Below are 21117 nucleotides of genomic sequence, written 5' to 3' on the forward strand. Positions count from 1 at the left end.
GCAAAATATAGCATAACTGCATAGTAGGAATATCGTTTGTGTAAGTATCAAACTATTACAAGAAATGTTTCACAGAATAATGCAAGAATGGCTTAAAGCTCCTGAGAACATGTATAAAATATGTTAATAGCTTACTTTCATAATGAGCAATGTCAAATGTACAAATTTACAATTTTAATGTCAAATTATCAATAACCACAAAGAAATACTGATAGGCATTTGACCACTACCATGAATGCCAATATATTGAAAAGGCAGTATCATAAAAGACAAATGCAATTACAAAGGAACGAGAAGTATTATGTGCACACATGCCCCCTTGACATTTTTGAGGCAGAAAGAGCAGTATTGTTACTAAGGCACAGTTAGTTGCAATTTACTTTTAAAACTTTGTAATGCATACATTTGATTTAATTAAAATTCTGCACTAGGAATTCTTCAATTGTAATGCAAATAAAAAAAAAAAATTAAATCATACAGAAATTGGAGAACAGAAACAAATTTTTAAAGCAATGAGCCAGTTTTGTCATTAAAGTAAAGCTTTTGAGACACCATACCAAATATCCTTAATAATCTCAGTAGTGCCTACACTGAATGAACGTGTCCATAGCTGGCTTTGTAAAATATTTTTACTTAACAGTACCATGACCCCATTTTGAGAAATTCCATCAAAACCATCACAATCTGCTCAGAGACCAAGCACATTACATTACCCCAATAAGAATACTATCCACTATATATCTGTAGAATCATAAGATTAAAATTAATCATATATGAGGCAAGGGCAAGTCACACAATACAATTTAGACTAAGTAGCTATTTAAAAGTGTTTTCTTGATTTTGCATAGTTATTTCCATAGTTCTCATTCTGATAGCTACAGCATTTGTGTGGTAAACAGGTACCATAGTCAACCAAAAAACAATATGAATGAATCTGAATAAATAGACAAAAATAATCATGACAATTATCGCGTTATCCTGGTTACACTACGAACCCGTTGATGTCACAAATGCGTATCAATAGAATTGCATAAAGGTCGGTCTTGACATCCTTTAAAAAATAAAGGAAATTATGAATCTTTGTGATTCTTCAGTAATGCTACATGTATGTATAAATACACATTATGCAGTTTAATAGAACTACATTCTGCAACCAGTTCATTTGAAGGAAAACTTACAGCCCTTGATGTGTTAATCAGACCGATTTTTTTTTTTTTTCAATTGCTGTAAAGTTCGTAAAAATTTTCCGGCTTGTTTTCACAGTCACAATAGGAAGTTTTTTAAAAATGCAATAGAATACTGGCATAGCTTTTAATTACACCAGCATCAAAATATACTTTCCATTTGAATATCAAATGCCAGTTTAAAATGCTGGCTTTGAGCAAGTTACTGCATAAAATGCCTAAGAATTATTACAAAAAAGCATCAGCATTTACCCAACATTAAAACAGGAGCATAAAATCCTCCTAATATGGATAAATAAAAAATGTTTTCAACTTGCATAGATGTAACATTGTAAAAATATATCTAGAAAATATAATTACTGAAGCAATTGCGGGTTCTAGCTTTGTGAATAGGCAATTGATCAAAGAATATTAGTTTAGTAGCATCATTAAATGTTTAATTAGGTCATCGAGTTACAATACTAGACTCTGATTGTGCCATATCCATTAGATTTTTTCTCAAATAGAATTAAAGCCATTTGCAACATTAACTTGCTCAAATTCCACATGTACATAAACTGGAAGAAAGAATATTTAAACAAAATTTACTCCATAAAATTCTAGAGAAAAAAGGCTACACTATGTTCCACAAGTAAGGCTAAATCTACATATGATAGGTTGAGAAAACTGCTAGTGCCAACTACGGCATTCCTATATTTGTCACCCTTATTTGGCACAACTGATTCATGTGCTTCTGGAACCCAGCATTTTTTCTGCAGTTTTGGCACAATTATACAAAGAAAAATTCTTTATACTGGACCCAACCGTACTCCAAGAGGTTCATATACCACAAATATCTTCATCAATGAGTTAGTAATTTTCCTTCCTTTTGAAGTTACTAAATATTCCCTTGGATATTCCTTTTAATGTTCACAAGAGTACATCAAAAGTTCACAAGGATTTGTTTTTCTAGTCAATTTGAATTTTTAAATACCTGTATTAAGAGATGTGAATATAGTTCCAATTGGAAGAACTAAACATAGAAAATACTTAAGTATTATAACTTTGACATTTTTCATAAGGAAGACACAGGTGGATTTAACAGAAAACTACCTAGCCTGATTTCTTCATGAGATTGTCACTGATTTAGCCCTTCCAATAACTTGTGGTGTGGGGCACACAACAAATGCGACAAAAAATCTCTAATAGTCGAATCTTCTTTGGAAGTCTGCAACAAAATACATGAGACATTTCATCTAAGTAAAGAGGTTTCATTCAATGCTTCCATAGCAATTAACAGAGAAACCTCTGGTATAAAGAGTATTGATGATACAATGTTTCTTCTGCTACAAAGGACAATAGTAAAAAGGATACTATAGCCCTCATTCATTACTAGTCTAAAATATAATATATACATACCTATGTATAAAAATAAAATGGTATTAATCATGTGCCACTGCTGATTTTATTTACAGTCAATAAAGTACAGTCATGTCCCATTATCCGCTGATCTATGGTTAAAAGAGTGAGAGAATTAATAGATATATATTGTCTTTACATGATATTTTTATCAAGATCATTATTATAACTGTGAAATAATTTTCCTTATTAATTTTTTCAATTAGCAGTGTGCATTTTTTTTTTTTACACAAACACATTATAGGGTTTATACAGTATAGTAAGCGTTGTCATCATGCATGTGGTCTCCTAACCTTTAAACCTGTGGATAATGGCACATTACTGTAGTGTTAAATTCTATTACAATGACTACACTTGCAATTGTACAAAATGTGCTTTCATATTTTGCTATATAAACTGATTTAAATTTCCATAATTTTTCATTTACCTGTGTGTGTGTGTGGCATAGATCACCGATTGCTAGAAAGATAAAACCTGCAAAAGTGTTTCTATAATAACTTTTTCAACAACTTTCACTAAAGTTGGCTGAAAGTTATTTCCTGATAACTTTCTTTACCATCCCAAAAAGGCATGAAAGTAATGACAAAAGAAACTAATGGAAACCAAATTTGCCAAAAACCTATCTTTACAAACAACAAATGCATTCAACAATAGTCGCTTTCTTTGTACATCAACCTCATGAAAATCATCAGGCAAAGTAGTTATATTACTCTATATAATCTGGAGAACATATACAATATAATCAATCTCATTTTACACCTTATGTACAAACTAATAAAGCCTATCAAAGATTATGTACAATATTAGACTTATGTGAAGATTATCTAAACAATTTATAAAATAACACATAGTAATGTAAAAACAGTATTGCTTTTTCATAATGCATTTGATGCATACACAAGCCCTATTATTGCATATGCAAAGTTATTTCCATCCTACTCAGAGGGAAATCAGAATAGACTAGTGCAAGTGATTCTTGTGTGTTTATATAAACAGTAAAACATAAATTATTGCTATCTAAACTTTCAATGCCAAGAATTAACAAAATGTATTTTGCTCTGAAAGCAAGATACAGCACACACATATATATATATTTTATAGAAAATCAGGCTCATAACACAAACAGCTAAGTCAGAAGACTGTAAGTACTTGGTAAAAACGTTCTAACTTCTAAACTACTGGATGAAATGAGCACTGAAGAAATCCGCACACCAACAGCTTTTAAGACCAACAAATTGTAAAGGAAACAAGATATAGCAAATAACAAAGAGAAGAATATCTACAACATTAACAATTTACAATGTAAGTGTTTCTTGAAACTTCCTCTTCAAAACAGCTACTCCAACAAAAACTAAAATGTATTTATATTTTTCATTTCCTTAAAAGTCCTCGGTAATACCCAGTCTATTACACAAAAGATACCTAATTATTAGTATCATTTTTCGTTCTAGATATAGGGTTCCTTCCTCGAAGGAAAGAGAGGGTTTTCTTTGCTACTTGTGACTTTTCCTACCGTGATGCTGGCAAATGCTTTACTGCTCCGTGCAACTGGGAACCTCCAAACCTCTTAACTTTAAGAATTTTGTTGTTGTTATTAACAATGGTATTGTTATTGGTGAGAATCTCTAAAGTATTCTTGGTTTTGTCAGGCAACATTTTAGAAGATTTTGGCGATTTTAAGATATGCAGCTTCTGATGACGAAATGATGCAACCTTCATTTGTGTGTTTTGATTTACAGAATCTGGATGATGATGATGGTGGTGGTGGTGGTGATTCGAGTACGATGTTGAGTTCCCTTCGAGTTTATGCTTTGAAGCAAGTGAAGTTGCAACTGCAGCCAAATTAAGCAATGCATCTGCACCTTCAACCAGTTGTCGCATCTCTGCTTGGGATGCTTCACTGTGGAGAAAAAATACAAGATAAATAAATTGGATCTTATGAAACTTCCATTGATTTTATGAGTAACAAGTGTGTATTGTCTATATCTATCTACCATGGCACTTGCCCCCATTTTTGGGAGAGAAAAAAAAAAAAAAAAAAATTCTCTTCGTTCCTCCCAGCATGATAAGGGATTCAGCCAAGTTTGGTTGGCACTGCTTGGATGCCACAGCCCACCTTCTAAATAAAAGTTTATTTAGCCATACCTGAAGTTAATCTAAACATCAATGAAATTATCACCATACTTAAGAATTGGAAAGTTTTCAATCAACAATAGCCAGCTATACAATCTTGGCTATTAGGGCAGTACCAAATAAAGAAATTTAAAATGTAAATTTTTCCCATTTTTTCAACCTAAAAAAGTCATAAATTCACTCCTTAAATAAGAAAAAATTACATGAGTTACCTTACCAATAAAGCAAAAATTTTGTCGATATGACTTAATACTGAATAGGATTCCCTTTCACTATCACTTAATATCAGATGAGAAAGGGCTCCCATATTTATGTTATATCACAAGACAAAATCCAGAACATTAAACAAATTTTAAAAACATTTGTATTTTTCCTAACTATACAAACCAGTCCTTTAATAAGATTATTCAGCACAGCTGGAAACGCGGGTGTTATAATTTAACAACGAGGTGTTGGTAGTTACTGGAGGGTGGTTGGGAAGCCCTACAATGCCGGCTCACTAAGTAGCCAATTTCACCTTCACCTCGGAATTGCGAGCTGGGAAATTGAAGGGCTCGGGTTTGTATACACCGTACTTAGGATAAATACAAGTTATTTTTAAAATTTGAGATTAGTCCCTACATAGACACAAACCTTTGTCCTTTAATTGGATACTCTTCACTTCTTTCCAAAACTTCTTATTCTCTTCATATGAATGACCCAATCCCTGACCCCACCTCAGGTCAGCTGCCCTCTTTGTCTCGCTTACCTTGCGCTTTACTTCCACATTTTTCTCTCTATATCTTTCATACTTCTCTACACTATTCTCTGCAGCCATTCTTCAAAAGCCCTCTTTTTCTCTTCCACTTTTACCTTCACTCCTTCATTCCACCATTCACTGCCCTTCCTCATGCTGCCTCCAACAAACTTCTTGCCACACACATCACTTACAATCCCAACAAAATTTTCTTTTACTAACTTCCACTCCTCCTCTAAATTACCAGTTTCTCTTACTTTCACTTTGTCATATGCCATTTTCAACCTTTCTTGATATTTACTTTTTACCCCTGGTTTTATTAGCTCTTCCACCCTCAATAGCTCCCTTTTACATCCACCTACTCTATTCTCCCACTCTTTTGTTACAACTAATTTTCCTTCCACCAATAAATGATCAGACATACCGTTAGCCATACCCCTAAACGCGTGCACGTCTTTCAATCTTCCAAACACTCTTTTAGTTCTTAACACATAATCCATTAATGCCCTTTCTACCACTCTTCCATTTGCCACTCTTACCCATGTATACTTGTTTTTATCTTTCTTTTTGAAAAAGCTAGAACTTATCACCATCTCTTGTTCAACACCCATATCTACCAGTCTCTTACCACTCTCATTTTCACCTGGTACGCCATACTTCCCAATGACACCTTCTACCTCTCCACTGCCAACTCTAGCATTTAAGTCACCCATGACAACTACATAATTCCTTCTACCTAGTCCTTCTACACACCTAGTTAAATCTTCACTTTTCTCACAACCGGGCCCATACGCACAGACAAAAGCCCAACATTCCCTACCCAACCTAACCCTTACCCACATTAACCTAGATGATATCTCCTTCCACTCCACTACTTTACCTGTCATCTATTCACTCAGCAATAAAACCACACCTTCTCTTGCTCTTCCCCTTTCAATCCCAGACACTCTACCTGACATTTCACCAAACATCACTTCACTTTTCCCTTTTATCTTTGTCTCACACAAAGCCAATATATCTATCCTTCTATTCCTAAACATACTTCCAATTACTCTCTATCGTACTACATCCACGCACATTCAAACACCCCAAAACTAGAGTGCGGGGAGCAGTCACTCTCCCCCTAGCTCCACCTCTTTGATGTCTCACAGGATTATAATACAGGAGAGGGGGTTCCCAGCCCGCTCGTCCTGTCCCCTTTAGTCTCCTCTTACGACACGCTGGGATACGTTGGCGCTATTCTAATTGTTTTTATGCCCCCGTGGCCACAGGGGGCATTTGTACATAAAAAAAATTACATCAAAAATTTATTTTGACTTACTATTCAAATCGTCCCATAGAAAATCATAGCAAACAGAAAAATATCTGCCAATTTCAGTTTCTTACCAATATTTGATAATTTTGGATAAAAACATCCCGCAAATAACTGCGCTATGTATATTACAGTATAGTAAACGGCGTATGAATTATTCCAGTGTTTTATGTACGGTAGATCCTTATTTCATAATTATTTTATACCATGTGTAATAATAACTTTTATATCTTTTCAGGTAAAGTGACTTCTTCATTATATAATTGTGAATACTCTTTGTTTTTGCTGTTACAGTATATAACTGTGAAGTCCACAAAAAAAAAAAAAAGTAAGTTTTACTTTGTGGAATTCTGTACTCATGTACGGGTCAAGACATTGGGGAAATACTGCTACACAAACTAAACATAATTAATTATACTTTTTAAGCCATTATGCACAACTTACCTTCCCACATCACTATCATAGGAGTCATCAGAGAAAGCCTCATCAATGCTGGAAGTTGGCGAGTGATGAGCTTTTTTAGAAGGTGAGGGATGGCAATGCGAGGCCAGGGAGGTAGTAGGTGTGGCCTGACTTGGAGGTGGTGGTGGTGGTGGCAAAGAAATAGGATATTCCTCCTCTTCACCATCCACAGAGGTATAAGAATGATCTTCACTTGGTGATGAGCTGATTACCATCATACGAGCATCGCCAATCTGAAAGAAACTGGTATGTGAGACCAAAGATGCAAGACTACAGTCCCCCAGCTACTGTAATTTATTTATTTTTTTTTTTTACAATAAAAATAAAGAACTAGTTAGCTTAACTTTTGCAACTGAGACCAAGATATTTCCAGACTTATGGGACTTTGGGGATTATTTACTGTAGTGTGTACAGCTGTCAGGTTTACAATTGCACTCACATGTCCAATACTGCATAGAATGCCAATAACTGGTAATAATTATAGGAAGTAGGCATTGGTCATAGTTTCCAAAGAATATAAACAGACTCAGTAGATGCCATATGGTGCTATTATCCTCTACTCTTTGGACTACTGTATTAACCACTGTGGATCATTGCTCTCTACACCATCTAGCATCGATTACCTCTGACTATATCTACAATATATAGTTATAATTTATTTTTTCTGTAAATTATATGACTAATCATTTGGTGTAGGTTAATCTTACTTCGTTTCGTATTAAACCAGCAAATCCTTGTTTTAAGTTTTCCTCAATACTTAGTGGCAGCTAGACATCCTTTGAATCTGGTAAGTATTTACAAGTGGCAACCTTACTGCTAGTCTACTTGGATGAGTACATTGTGGTTAAGTTTAGCAGTGAACTGTGATTGTAGAGGGAACCATCCCATCTTTGTCCATGGGGCCCAGAGGCAAGTGTTATGCAAGTACTGTACATTCTTTAGTTCTGGTTTTCTCTGTTACTTACACTGTGTCTGATTAGTATACTGTACCTGCATTCAGTGAGTAGTGTATTACTATTTCTTGTAGGTAGTAGGTTGGCCAGGCACCAGCCACCCCCATTGAGATACTACTGCTAGACAATTATTGGATCCTTTGAATGGACAGACAGTACTACATTGGATCTCTCTCTCTCTGGTTAGAGCTCATTTTTTCTTTGCCTACATATACACTGAATAGTCTGGCCTATTCATTACACTTCTCCTCTGTCCTTATACACCTGACAACACTGAGGTTACCAAAAAATTCTTCACAAGGGGTTAACTACTGCAATGTAATTGTTCAGTGACTACTTTCCTCTTGGTAAGGGTAGAAGAAACTTTAGCTATGGTAAGCAGCTCTTTCAGAAGAAACAAACCAAAATCAAATCATTGTTCTCTAGTCTTCGGTAGTGCCATAGCCTGTGTACAATGGACTTCCAATGTCTTGGGTTAGAGTGCTCTTGCTTGAGGGTACACCCAGGCATGTTATTCTTTTTTTCTTTCTTTCTTTTTTTTTAACATGAAAAATACAATTTAATGTTGTTGCTCTTCTTAAAATATTTTATTTTGATTGTTCATTACTTCTCTTGTAGCTTATTTATTTCCTAGGTTCCTTTCCTCACTGGGCTTTTTTTCCCCTGTTAGAGCCCTTGGGCTTATAGTAACCTGCTTTTCCAACTAGGGTTGTAGCTTACCTTGTAATAATAATAAAAATAACAATAGTTCATAATGAATTGTAAGTAGATAAGACTGAAGTCTTGAAATTTTGGTTGGTAAGAATAGTTTTCCTCTAGCTTTTGTCCGTTTCACAGATTGCTATTTAATTTTGTCTTTGTGCAAGTTATTCACTATTCATATTATATAGATGCATAATTTAATATTCTTGAAGATTTAGCAGCCTTCCTCGATCTTACTGGGGATGATGTTGCTAAAAAATGTTTCAAGTCAGACGGCAAAACTTTTAAACCTTGAAACCAGGGACTAATATTAACAATATTAATCCTTTACCATAGGTAAAGAAGGGAGACAGCCACAAATATTCCCCTTTCACTAAGATATAGACCCTATTTAGTCTCTTTCATATGAGTGGAAAAATCATCATTTCAATTGGCTCCTTTAACTTTCCTCTCTAGTACCCCAGTACTGTTAATTCTCACAAATGGAAACCCAGTTGATAGTAAGTTTCGTGTCAACAGGGAATGTGAAAACCTCTCTTCAGTTTTCAGAAATAAGTGCTGGAAAGCATTACTCATAAAAATTCCTAAAGTGCTCCTCGAGTGACAGGACATAGATATTTATCTTAATTTCTAAAAACAAGCTCTAAAGACTACGTATTGCTACTTGGTAAAATTTCCTTTTGATATCTAAATAAGAGGTTTTTCCTAAATGATATTCTACTACAACAAAATACTACATTCTATTTGCAAACAACTAACCAACATGGCTTTTCATGAGATTAGTGAACAATCCTGGAAACATCTCAGTTCAATAAAATATGAACATGCAAGCAACATATATACACCTACAACACCTAACCAAAACAACTAGTAGTGTCTATTACCTCAGTATGTTTTCTTTTCCGTTTCCTCTTTCTGCTTGTATTTTCTTCATATAATACAGATGTGTCTCTGCCTTCCCTTAATCGAGAATATGAAACTGAAATAAGAAGGAAATTATTAGAAATTAGAAACCTGTAAATGACACCATTAGTATAGCTGACACAGACAAAATTAAAAATCTGAGAATGCACAAGAATTTCATCAGTGAAATCTGGCCAAGATGATTAACATTTTTAAAAATAATCAGCAACTCGTAATTTCATACTGGATCAAATACTTTAAAATATTACTTGGCTGTTACGTTTCAAAATAGATAATTGGAAAGCTATCAACCTCACAAAATTATAAACGGGAGTCAAATTTATTTTAGTTCCAAGGCAAAGAAAAACATTGTTTTCTAAACAAACCACAGTAAAACTATTTTGAGTCTAAGAGCTACCACAGTTCAGGTAATCATATACATAATTTAATTACATTCCCAACACCAACTATACATTTTTTTTTATTCATAGAAAAAAATTGGTTTATATTATCAAACAAACTTATTAAAATCAGCTTCATTAATTTTTAAATACTATACTGTTCTCAGGACATATAATACAAGGGACATTTTGAACATATGCAATTTATTCAAAGTTCTTCATTATAATTAGAGCCTAGTACCCATCAAATTGATTCTGATACTGATCCATATATCTACCACCTATATTAGGGTCAAGAGTTTTGCTTTATGCAACATTATTACAGTAATATATTGGCTCGCTAAGTAGTGTGAGAATATTTTAAGCAAGGGTAGAGCATTTTAACCATTTCCTTCCACATACATTTGGGTTACACGATTTTTCCAATTTAAAGGTGAATAATAAATTAAGCAGAAATTGTTTGGATATCATTTTCAACTACAGTGCAGTATAATGTACTCTATGCTTATATTTCTATTTTTATAAACTGTTCTCACTTAACCTCCTTTTACACGATAATACTTCAGTTTCCTTAATAAAGAACTTTAAACCTTGAATTAAAGGCATTAGGTCTACCTTAAAAATTGCAAGGTTTATAAAAAAAAAAACTCATTAAATTTTTATGCTCAGATTCATCTATGTTACTTCATCAATGTACCAAAGACTTTTTCATCTAAAAAGACATGACATGTTCACCATGACCAATGTGAGTATTTTTAAAACATCTTTTTCAGATAATCAATCTAAGGAACTGTTGCATCATGTTTATTCTACAACTTTTCCATGAACATGATTGATTTTCTCAAAAAGAATCCAGTATGGAAAAATATAGTTTTAACCAAGACCCTTGTGAAAAAATCTGGTTTTCCTTTAAATGTAGCGACACTCCTTCCAGACCAAAAAATAAGACTAAGAACAATGCTTGTAAAAAGAAAATTTTCTTTTAAAAACTAATGAAAAAACATATGGTATCTTCAATTATCCTCCACTCTGAAAGGCAATGGTAAAATATTAAAAAGTGAAGACTATCCAAGTTAATTCAATAAAAAGTGACTCACGATTGGTGGGTGTCAGAATGCGAGGTCCATGCTTGAGAGCCAACATCGCTGCAGCAGCATCAACATCCTCGCTATGTACACCTGAGGGTGATGTCCCCAATCCTGTAGACCCAAGGGTATCTAATCCTGCTGATGAGCCAAGACGACGGGCTAGGTACGGGAAGAGCTCGGGATTAGGAACATTTGCTCCTGCAGGTTTGGAGGCATTGACAGGCACTGCTTCTGGACTAGCTGCTGGTCTTTGGGTACTGCCTTGACTCTGACTGCTGAGGGTTTCACCCAACTGCCTGCTAAAAGAGACATGGACGATTATTGCTTTTGTTTTGATTTTTGTTTTCTAAACACCCGTGAACTTTTGGATTGACAAACATTCTTTTAAGATCCATCCATTTGTTTATACTAACAAATTACTGAGCAATACCAAAAAAATTGATTACCCTACATACATTATGAATTGAAACTGTAGGGAAATCCAAATACATAAAAGAACCCAACAAAAAATTGTGGTCTTATTGTCCTCTTAGGAATAACTAAATTATTAGAATAACAAAGGTATTTTGAGCGTATTTTTAAATGAAAGCTAAAGACAATCAAATAAATTATTTAACTTGACCACAAAAAGTTATAAAACACAAATTCATTCAAAACAATGTTCTATACAGTATTGAGTAACCAAAAGAGCTCAACACAGCTGTGGAAAATAATTACAGATTTACTTCCACATAAATTTGTTTAATTCAAATTTAAATACTGTACACAATTTAAATAGATTAAACCACAGCAATACTAGTACCTTGAAATTTAACTTTTTAGACTTTCAACACCAGAATTTTCAAATACAGTACCCTTCAAATAATGGATTTTAGATTTAACCCACCTACACAACACTGGCTTATTAAGGAAGGCTGCTTTTGTGGAGACCATGTATATACGATCTAAGTTGGAGTAAGGATGGAAAGGAGTCTTGCTCAAAGCTTGTAAGAGATTTGGACGATAAGCTGGATCCACCATCCATAATGACCCTTTCCCAAGATTCTGTCGAAAGATTCAATTTTACTAAAGTGCATAAAATTTAACATGAATTTGATATAGAAATCAGACTACCTTAAAATATTTTGAATAAATAAAACTGTTTTAGGAGTAATTTAGAAGTTCATACCATTCTTACTTTGTTATCCATTCCAACTGATAATCTTTATTAATTCACATTCTAACCCATAAAGGGCAAACATCCACATTACATCTATCTGAAACGTTATACTAACCTAAGTATAAAAAAAAAGGTCCAAACCATACTTACTGGTGCTTTTTCAACTTTGCGGAAACATTTGTTGAGGGACAGATTATGCCTGACAGAATTTTTCCAGCCAGTTGGGGCCTTTCGAAAGTATGGGAAATGTTCCAATATCCAAGCATAGATATCTTTAACTGGAAGAGCTTTGTTGTTAGAATCCTCAATAGCCATGAAGATGAGACATGAGAAGGAATAAGGTGGCTTGGCTTTTATGTGGACCTGAAAGAGGTAAATTCTTGTGTCAGTCCATTCACCATATTATACTCGTTTCATGAACAAGCAATGTATAAAGAACACCAAGCTCTACCCTGTAGAAGGTACAGTATAACTATTATATAATCAAAGTCTTACTCTTTCATTTAAAGAATTCTGTTTAGTCAAGGAAAATATTAATCTACCAAAAATCATAACAAAACTGGATCTAGTCATACCTGAGGATTATATGGTATTGGTTGAGAACGTGAGGGCTGAGTATGAGGTTGATCATTTAATGTCAGTTCCCCAGGCTCTAGAGCATCAGAAGATTCATCCCCATAATCACTTGTTGGGGATTCTGCCTTCACTACCTCTGCTCCATTCGTGTCCCCTAAACTTTGGTTGGGTTTCACAGGGGACAATGCAGTGCCTGGAAAAAAAAGAAAAAAACATTTTTTAGTTCCAAACTTCTTTTTATCCCAGAAATCATTTTTTATTCAAATGGTGTTTCAGCCTTCAATAAAATAACACATTACTTATATGTTTCAGCTTTGAATAATGTAACACTTTACCCTTCGTCCCAAGTTTTTGCAAGTGTCCTCTAAAGAATATTTTCTTATGTGGAAAGCATTAACAACTATGCTACAGTACATTTAAATAAAAGTTCAGTAAAACTAAGAACGGTAAAAAAACGAAAGCAATTTGATAGGTACACAAAATGATATAGTCAAAAAATGGTGCCATAGATTGACATTACTATCAAAGCATGGTAAAAGCAAAAATCACTAATAGACAAGTCTCCAACAATCTTGGAAGAGACTATCATCAAAAACAAAGAATTCTGCAATACTTGTCTTGTTGCCCTATTATCCTTTACTTGTTTAGACACAAGGAAAGAATACAATGTACTATAATAAGCCTACAAACTAATCTATACCTATCACCACATAATGAACCTTCTGCCTTAAAAAAAAAATGGAATATGCTCGTTGGTTTTTTGTTTTCTTAATAGAAACCTAGCAGCTAAAAATGTTAAATAAGACACCATTCGAAAGCTACATTTTACAAACATTTGTTTTGGAACAGAAAAAATTAATATACCAATTAGTTTCGTTTCACTTAAAGTATTGAAGAAAATGAGAAATAAGGAGACGGCTTAAAGGTCTGATAACCTCAGAAAATCATAACGGTTATCTTTAATTAATAAGGAATAATTTATAAATCCAATATGTTGCTTAAATAACCATGAATATCAATGACATCAGTACAACCTTCTCCAACAATACTTATTCAAGTCGCAATATTACAAAATCGTACCAAAACCACAAAAAAATGAAGATATTAATTCAAGAAATTATCAGAAAAAAACATTAATTTAAGAACGTTAAAAGTTTAATGAGAGAATTTACTAATAAATTAGGTAAGACTGTATTAGTGCTATTTGGAATTGTGACTACCAATACAAAATCACGAGAGAGAGAGAGAGAGAGAGAGAGAGAGAGAGAGAATTGCCACTACCGTCCAAGCCTCGTAAGGTCAAATTACACAAAGATCGATGCAATAAATCAGTTCGGATCCGACACACACTTCTGTCACACGAAAATACGTTTAAGGGAAATGATACATAAATACACCCTACCTTCTAATTCTTGAACTTTAAATTATCAATTACGACGCAGACAAATACGCAAGTAAATTATCTCCAGGCTCTAATTACATCAATAGCGGTGCCATAAAGTGTTGGGTCTATTAAGGAAAAATCTTTATAATTGCTGTAATCCCTCGCGAGGGAGGTTAGGGAGGGGGGACCAAACAAACGAACACCGGGCATTGAATCGTGAGACAAGAACCCTTAAGGGAGAAGTGCGAGAGAGGGAATGGCAGGAGTTTCGGTAAGGGCCAAAAAATCTGTGTCCGAATGTGCAACAGACACACATACATACAAGTGCAAGAATACGACTCGAATAATGTGGTGGGAGTTTTGCTAAAGGATGCATTTCACTATTCTGTAAAGGATTAAAATTGCAGTTATCGACGTGTGATTCTCTCTGTAGCTACTTAAAATCCATGGTAGGGGAAACAGCTTAATGTCGAAAAAAAAAAAAAAAATTCTCCTTGATAGCTACGGTTCCAAATATTGCAACATTTTCGGTTTTCATTAAACATATTTAAAAATTACTCGTTGGGAGCACAGATGTTCAAAATGTTCACGTATCAATGAAGTCTGACATTTCTTGTTGGAGACACACACACACTTTTTGACCAGACCCAATGTTGCCAAGTTTTGACAATTGGACTACAGGGGCATACCAAATGAGTTACTGTTAATAGCAGTGAGAATTTGTTTTATGAAAATCCTAACAAGACAAAAAAAAATCGTAACTTTCATGCTTTCTATGATCTACATTGATTTGGCGTCAATCATGGTATTGCAGTAAATTACAATATGTTGCGGGGAGACGAAGAGGAAAAATTCCACCTTTTGCTTTTGAAATATTGAGAACACTTCACTAGCTCACTTTCTATCCCATCAACTTAGTATAGATCCAGAAACCAGATTAGTCTAAAATCGGAAATCAGGGAATTACAATGAACCTCTCCAGGACCATCTAGAGAAAATTAAAATTCTTAAGATAGTTCTGGAGTGGATACAGTGATTTAAAAATTAAAAAAAAAAAAAAAACTTTTAGAATAGGACAAGCAGGGCTCTAATGTCTTTATACTGCAGATAAGTTTGGAATTTAATCTTATTTAAAAAAAAACTGCATGACTCATAAGTAATGGACTCCATAAAACAGACTAATTCGATTAAGAATAAAAATGCGCAAATACTAAAACATAAAATTTATGACACTAGGGTAACATATTTCATGATAATGGATGAACTACAAGGGTGCTTCTCTCCTGGGTAGGGATTCATTATGGTAAGTGTGGCCACTTCTCAACCCAAAATGGACGCTTTCAACTTGTTTCTCTTTGTTCTGGTAACGAGCTACTTCTAAACCAAATAATCCTACAACTATACACATAAATAGGGGAATATATTAAGGATGAAGTAAAAGGAAAAATTATAAAAAAGCCAAAAAATCAGAGGGGCAAAGGGAAGTCATTTAGTTGACCGTGGAGTAATAGAAAGTCACATCGGTTTATAGTGATAACAAAAGGAACTACACAGCAGCGGGAAATCAATACATGGAAAAAAATCTAGCTAGAGAAAGAAGCCAAAGTACTGGAAAGAGCTCTACGACAAGTGTGGGAAAGATGGAAAGAGGAAGGGCTGTAGGATAAGAGCCGATAGAGATAGAGGGAGGGAGGGAAGAGTCGTCTCTGAGATGGCTGAGAGTATCCATATATCACCTCCAAAATTTAATATCTCCCGCGAGAGCTCCCGACATGACCTCACCTCCCCTCAGCCACCGCTGCAATCCTTACCCTCTACAGGACACAAGCACAGACACACACACACATTATTCGAAAGTCTGTTCAAGGAAGTTTAAAGTCTTGTCGATATATAAAGTGGGCAGACTGGGGGGAGGTGCAGGAGTGTGGTAATGGATACAAAAACATGATCTCTAAGGCGAAAGCATCATCATCATCACATTATTATTATTATTATTATTATTATCATTATGATTATTATTATCTTTATTATTATTGTTGTTGTTGTTGTAAGGGCATGCGCCAAATGAAAATATGTCAGGGTTATTAATTCTCCAACTATAACAGATTCTTTTGTAAATACCAAATAACGACTTGAAACACCACTGTATACATTTTTACTTCAAATTCAATATTACTTAGAGGGTATAATTTTTAGAAGCTATTTAAAAAGCTTTATCGATTCGTTTCAATCCATGCACATTTGATTTGAAAACATTTTCAATAAACAGGTTACAGGTACGCACGGAGGTAAATAAATACACCTCACGCTATTTGATAAATGACAAATTATACGAATTATACGTTGTCGTCAAACGAAAGAACTAAAAGCTACTGGGTAACGATTTTGGATACATTTGATCAACCTTAATTGCGAGGGCAAGAACACGCCATGCTGGTAGACTTTCCTGAATCCTGTTTTTTTTAGGGAGTAGACTTTCCTGAATCCAGTTTTTTTTAGGGAGTAGACTTTCCTGAATCCTGTTTTTTTTAGGGAGTAGACTTTCCTGAATCCTGTTTTTTTTAGGGAGTAGACTTTCCTGAATCCTGTTTTTTTTAGGGAGTAGACTTTCCTGAATCCTGTTTTTTTTAGGGAGTAGACTTTCCTGAATCCTGTTTTTTTTAGGGAGTAGACTTTCCTGAATCCTGTTTTTTTTTAGGGAGTAGACTTTCCTGAATCCTGTTTTTTTTAGGGAGTAGACTTTCCTGAATCCTGTTTTTTTTTAGGGAGTAGACTTTCCTGAATCCTGTTTTTTTAGGGAGTAGACTTTCCTGAATCCTGTTTTTTTTAGGGAGTAGACTTTCCTGAATCCTGTTTTTTTTAGGGAGTAGACTTTCCTGAATCCTGTTTTTTTTTTAGGGAGTAGACTTTCCTGAATCCTGTTTTTTTTAGGGAGTAGACTTTCCTGAATCCTGTTTTTTTTTAGGGAGTAGACTTTCCTGAATCCTGTTTTTTTTAGGGAGTAGACTTTCCTGAATCCTGTTTTTTTTAGGGAGTAGACTTTCCTGAATCCTGTTTTTTTTTTAGGGAGTAGACTTTCCTGAATCCTGTTTTTTTTTAGGGAGTAGACTTTCCTGAATCCTGTTTTTTTTTTAGGGAGTAGACTTTCCTGAATCCTGTTTTTTTTTTAGGGAGTAGACTTTCCTGAATCCTTTTTTTTTTAGGGAGTAGACTTTCCTGAATCCTGTTTTTTTTTAGGGAGTAGACTTTCCTGAATCCTGTTTTTTAGGGAAAAATTAGCGGAAACCGTGCAATCATCCCCTTAAAAGTAATAACAGTCTTGGATCCTACCTATAAAGTATCCAAATGAACGCTTAAGTCAAAATATGGAATAAAACTTAACGACAGATTTCAAGCTCGAAAATTCTTTAGATAATATTCGCAAACGTAGTGGCACACAATAACTTTTCTTCAAGTAATAGTTAACAACAATCTAATATTAATTTTAATTTATTAAACGTAGTGGCACACACTAACTTTTCTCTATGATAATTGTTAATAACAATCTAATATGAATTTTAATTTATTACACCAATTTTCTATTGTCAATACAGGGTTCTTTGTAGAACTTCACGTAAATTTTAGTTATTCCAAGGCTACATTCAAATTTGTGTATGAACACGCTACGATGCATTACTATATATATATATATATATATATATATATATATATATATATATATATATATATATATATATTGTGTGTATGCATATATGCTACGTATATATATATATATATATATATATATATATATATATATATATATATATATATATATATATATATATATATATATATATAGTATATATATATATATATATATATATATATATAATGGAACTAAAGAGGAAAACCGTTCCAAGTATGTAGCCTACATACATTTGGGGGAGACGTGACCTACAAGTGACGGAAAAAAATAATAAAAAAGGATTACCTGAACATTCATAAGACCTTTGCGTATTTCCTAGTAATATCATACACCATAAGCAATAACCATAAATTTCTTCCTCGCCATTGCTACTCGCGTATCAAAGGTCAGACAGTGATGAAAGGAATGCCTCACAAATATCTTGGAATGCTTTTGATATATCACACTTTCCTTTAGAGCTGGAACACTGTCACTCTTCGCTGTCTACTACAAATATTAATTAGACGTCCACTCAGTAGAGGGCAGACCTCCGCCGCGGCAGCTTAGTTCTCGACCTTTTACTGAGCCTTGACTTTTGATCTCTATGTATTAATTGGCAAGGATTTCCATGCACCCAAATATGAACCAAGTTTGAAGTCATTGTGGCAACGATGTCCAAACTTATGGCTGATTACGTGAATTGAACATTTTGCTTGACCGTGAGTTTGACCTTCCAAACTTTAATCATTTCCAGCTTTTTGCATAACAGTTAATCCCTGCAAGTTTTATTACTCTACGATTAAAATTGTGGCCAGGAAGCTATTCAAAAACCAACACACACACACACACAAAAAAAAAAAAAAAAAAACCAGGGGTTAAAACATAACCTCCTTCCAACTTCGTTGGCGGAGGTAATAAACAAATTTAAAGACATTATGATGTCTTTCCGTTGAAGGTTTGAGGTATGTATTACATATAATTATTCTTCATTAAATAAAATGTTCAAATTACTCCTTAACGTGAAACTAAAATCTCATTAGGTTGTGAATTGTGAATTCCCGGTGTGTGTGTGTGTGTGTGATGGGAAATACTGACAGCCATAAGATATTAGTAACGAAAATTTATAATGAATGTTCCGGAGAGAGAGAGAGAGAGAGAGAGAGAGAGAGAGAGAGAGAGAGAGATATATAGAGAGAGAGAGAGAGAGAGAGAGAGTCTAGAATAAAGTAAAAGCGAGAATTAAACATTTTCAGGGGACAAGAACTAGTACTTATTAGTCTTTAGCGTTGAAAAATCAAGAAAACGGAGGGAGAAAGAGAATGAAAAAAGTAGCTGAGATATATAAACTTGTCTGTTTCTCTTTAACGAACGAGAGAGAGAGAGAGAGAGAGAGAGAGAGAGGAGAGAGAGAGAGAGAGAGAGAGAGAGAGAGAGAGAGAGAGAGAGAGAGAGAGAGAGTCTAGAAAAAAGTACACGCGAGAATTAAAAAAAATTATATACATAATCTATTGTAACATTTTAGCAATGAGATATTAATGACAATACGTTTTCATGGACAAGACGAGAGAGAGAGAGAGAGAGAGAGAGAGAGAGAGAGAGAGAGAGAGAGAGAGAGAGAGAGAGAGAGGTAAGTGGGGGGATGAAACGAGCCAATTAAAAGAACCCCCACATCGATACTGTCATGATGAAGTAAAGGAGAAATTGGTAAAGAAAAGGAACACGAGTTTGAAAAAAAAGAATAATCTATTGTGCATCCCAAGAGAGACCTAATGACTCCAGGTGCTTAACCTTTATTACAATCTTGAGTAACTGCTTCGACCAAACTACTCTATCATTAGTGGTTTCCTTACCCCCCACTCGTTCTCAATTCCCCCCTCCCCTACCATAGCCCCGAAAACGATAACAAATCGATCCTTACCAACCCTCGGAACTTAATCGACTCGACTAATTATTGACATGAGCTTTCATCAAAATAGTTTTGTCTGAATAGTGCTCGCGATTCATAAATCACTTGGAAGAGTGTTTTTATAGTTATGTATGAATGATCTGTATTAATGTTAATGATTTTTTAAATATTTTATTTTAATTTTTCATTACTTCTTATATCGTTTATTTCCTTGTTTCCCTTTTTAATTTTTCATTACTTCTTATATCTCTATTTATTTCCTTGTTTTCTTTCCTTACTGGGCTATTTTTCCATGTTTGAGTCCTTGGGCTTATAGCATCTTGCTTTTCCAACGAGGGTTGCAGCTTGGCTAATAATAATAATAATAATAATAATAATAATATATTAATCGACAGCTAAGGCTACAGTTTCCAGTACCGTATTATAAATGTTGATTTTCATATTTATACATACGTACTGTACACACAAGTTTATTAATGCAGGCCTCATTCATCAGTTATTTATCATCCGAAAGACTGAATATATTGAGGCTTTCAAAAGGAAACTGAAGGCTTTCTTGTTCTCTAAGTGCTTTGATAGTGTGGATTTGACAATAAACGAGCAATACGCAGTTTGAAATGCTGAATGCCTTGGAATGTATATAATAAAACTGTAAATGTCCTGTAGAGAGTAGGGTTCCCCTGCTGTATAAGACCAGATAAGTAGCCCTTAAAGTAAAGTAAGAAAGTATAATTCGCAGTGAATTTCTAAAAACATACTCGAATTATGTTCCCCATTACACGACTTGGGGGAAAATTCTTTATTAAACGACCACTTACTACAAACCACTTCTAATGAATGGTAACTGCTTTCCCCCAGATGCCATAACACAGAACAATAAAAATCACAGCAAGGAAAACTCCACACGCAATGTCAATACTTTGTAGCTCTGGGAATGAGAGCCGAGTGTTCTTTCTTGTTGGGAATGGGTGGAATCTCAGAGAGAGAGAGAGAGAGAGAGAGAGAGAGAGAGAGAGAGAGAGAGAGAGAGAGAGAGAGAGAGAAAAGAGAGAGAGAATTATTAGGGGATAAAAACTAGTCCTTATTTGTCTTTACCGTTGAGAAATCCAGAAGAGAGAGAGAGAGAGAGAGAGAGGAGACAAAAAGTGAATCA

The 21117-nt window shown here is 34.3% G+C and overlaps 2 protein-coding genes across 2 annotated transcripts in view; both read right to left on the bottom strand.

Moving 5' to 3' along the window:
- Positions 1-1297: 1297 nt before the first annotated feature.
- Positions 1298-13196, bottom strand: LOC137647131 (forkhead box protein N3-like). Its single transcript, XM_068380384.1, has 7 exons — positions 13007-13196; positions 12582-12794; positions 12159-12316; positions 11282-11571; positions 9765-9859; positions 7208-7458; positions 1298-4482 (listed from the first exon to the last, which is right to left on the bottom strand). Exons 2-7 carry the CDS (start codon positions 12744-12746, stop codon positions 4092-4094), a joined length of 1350 nt encoding a protein of 449 aa, XP_068236485.1. The 5' UTR covers positions 12747-12794; positions 13007-13196; the 3' UTR covers positions 1298-4091.
- LOC137646621 (uncharacterized) overlaps positions 13001-21117 on the bottom strand; it is a 127460-nt gene continuing 119343 nt past the window's right edge. Inside the window, exon 4 of the mRNA XM_068379729.1 lies at positions 13001-13200. Within this exon, the coding sequence (XP_068235830.1) occupies positions 13001-13200 (200 nt within the window). The remainder of the gene's footprint in view (positions 13201-21117) is intronic.

This window comes from Palaemon carinicauda, chromosome 9, assembly GCF_036898095.1.
Source record: "Palaemon carinicauda isolate YSFRI2023 chromosome 9, ASM3689809v2, whole genome shotgun sequence".
NCBI lineage: Eukaryota > Metazoa > Arthropoda > Malacostraca > Decapoda > Palaemonidae > Palaemon > Palaemon carinicauda.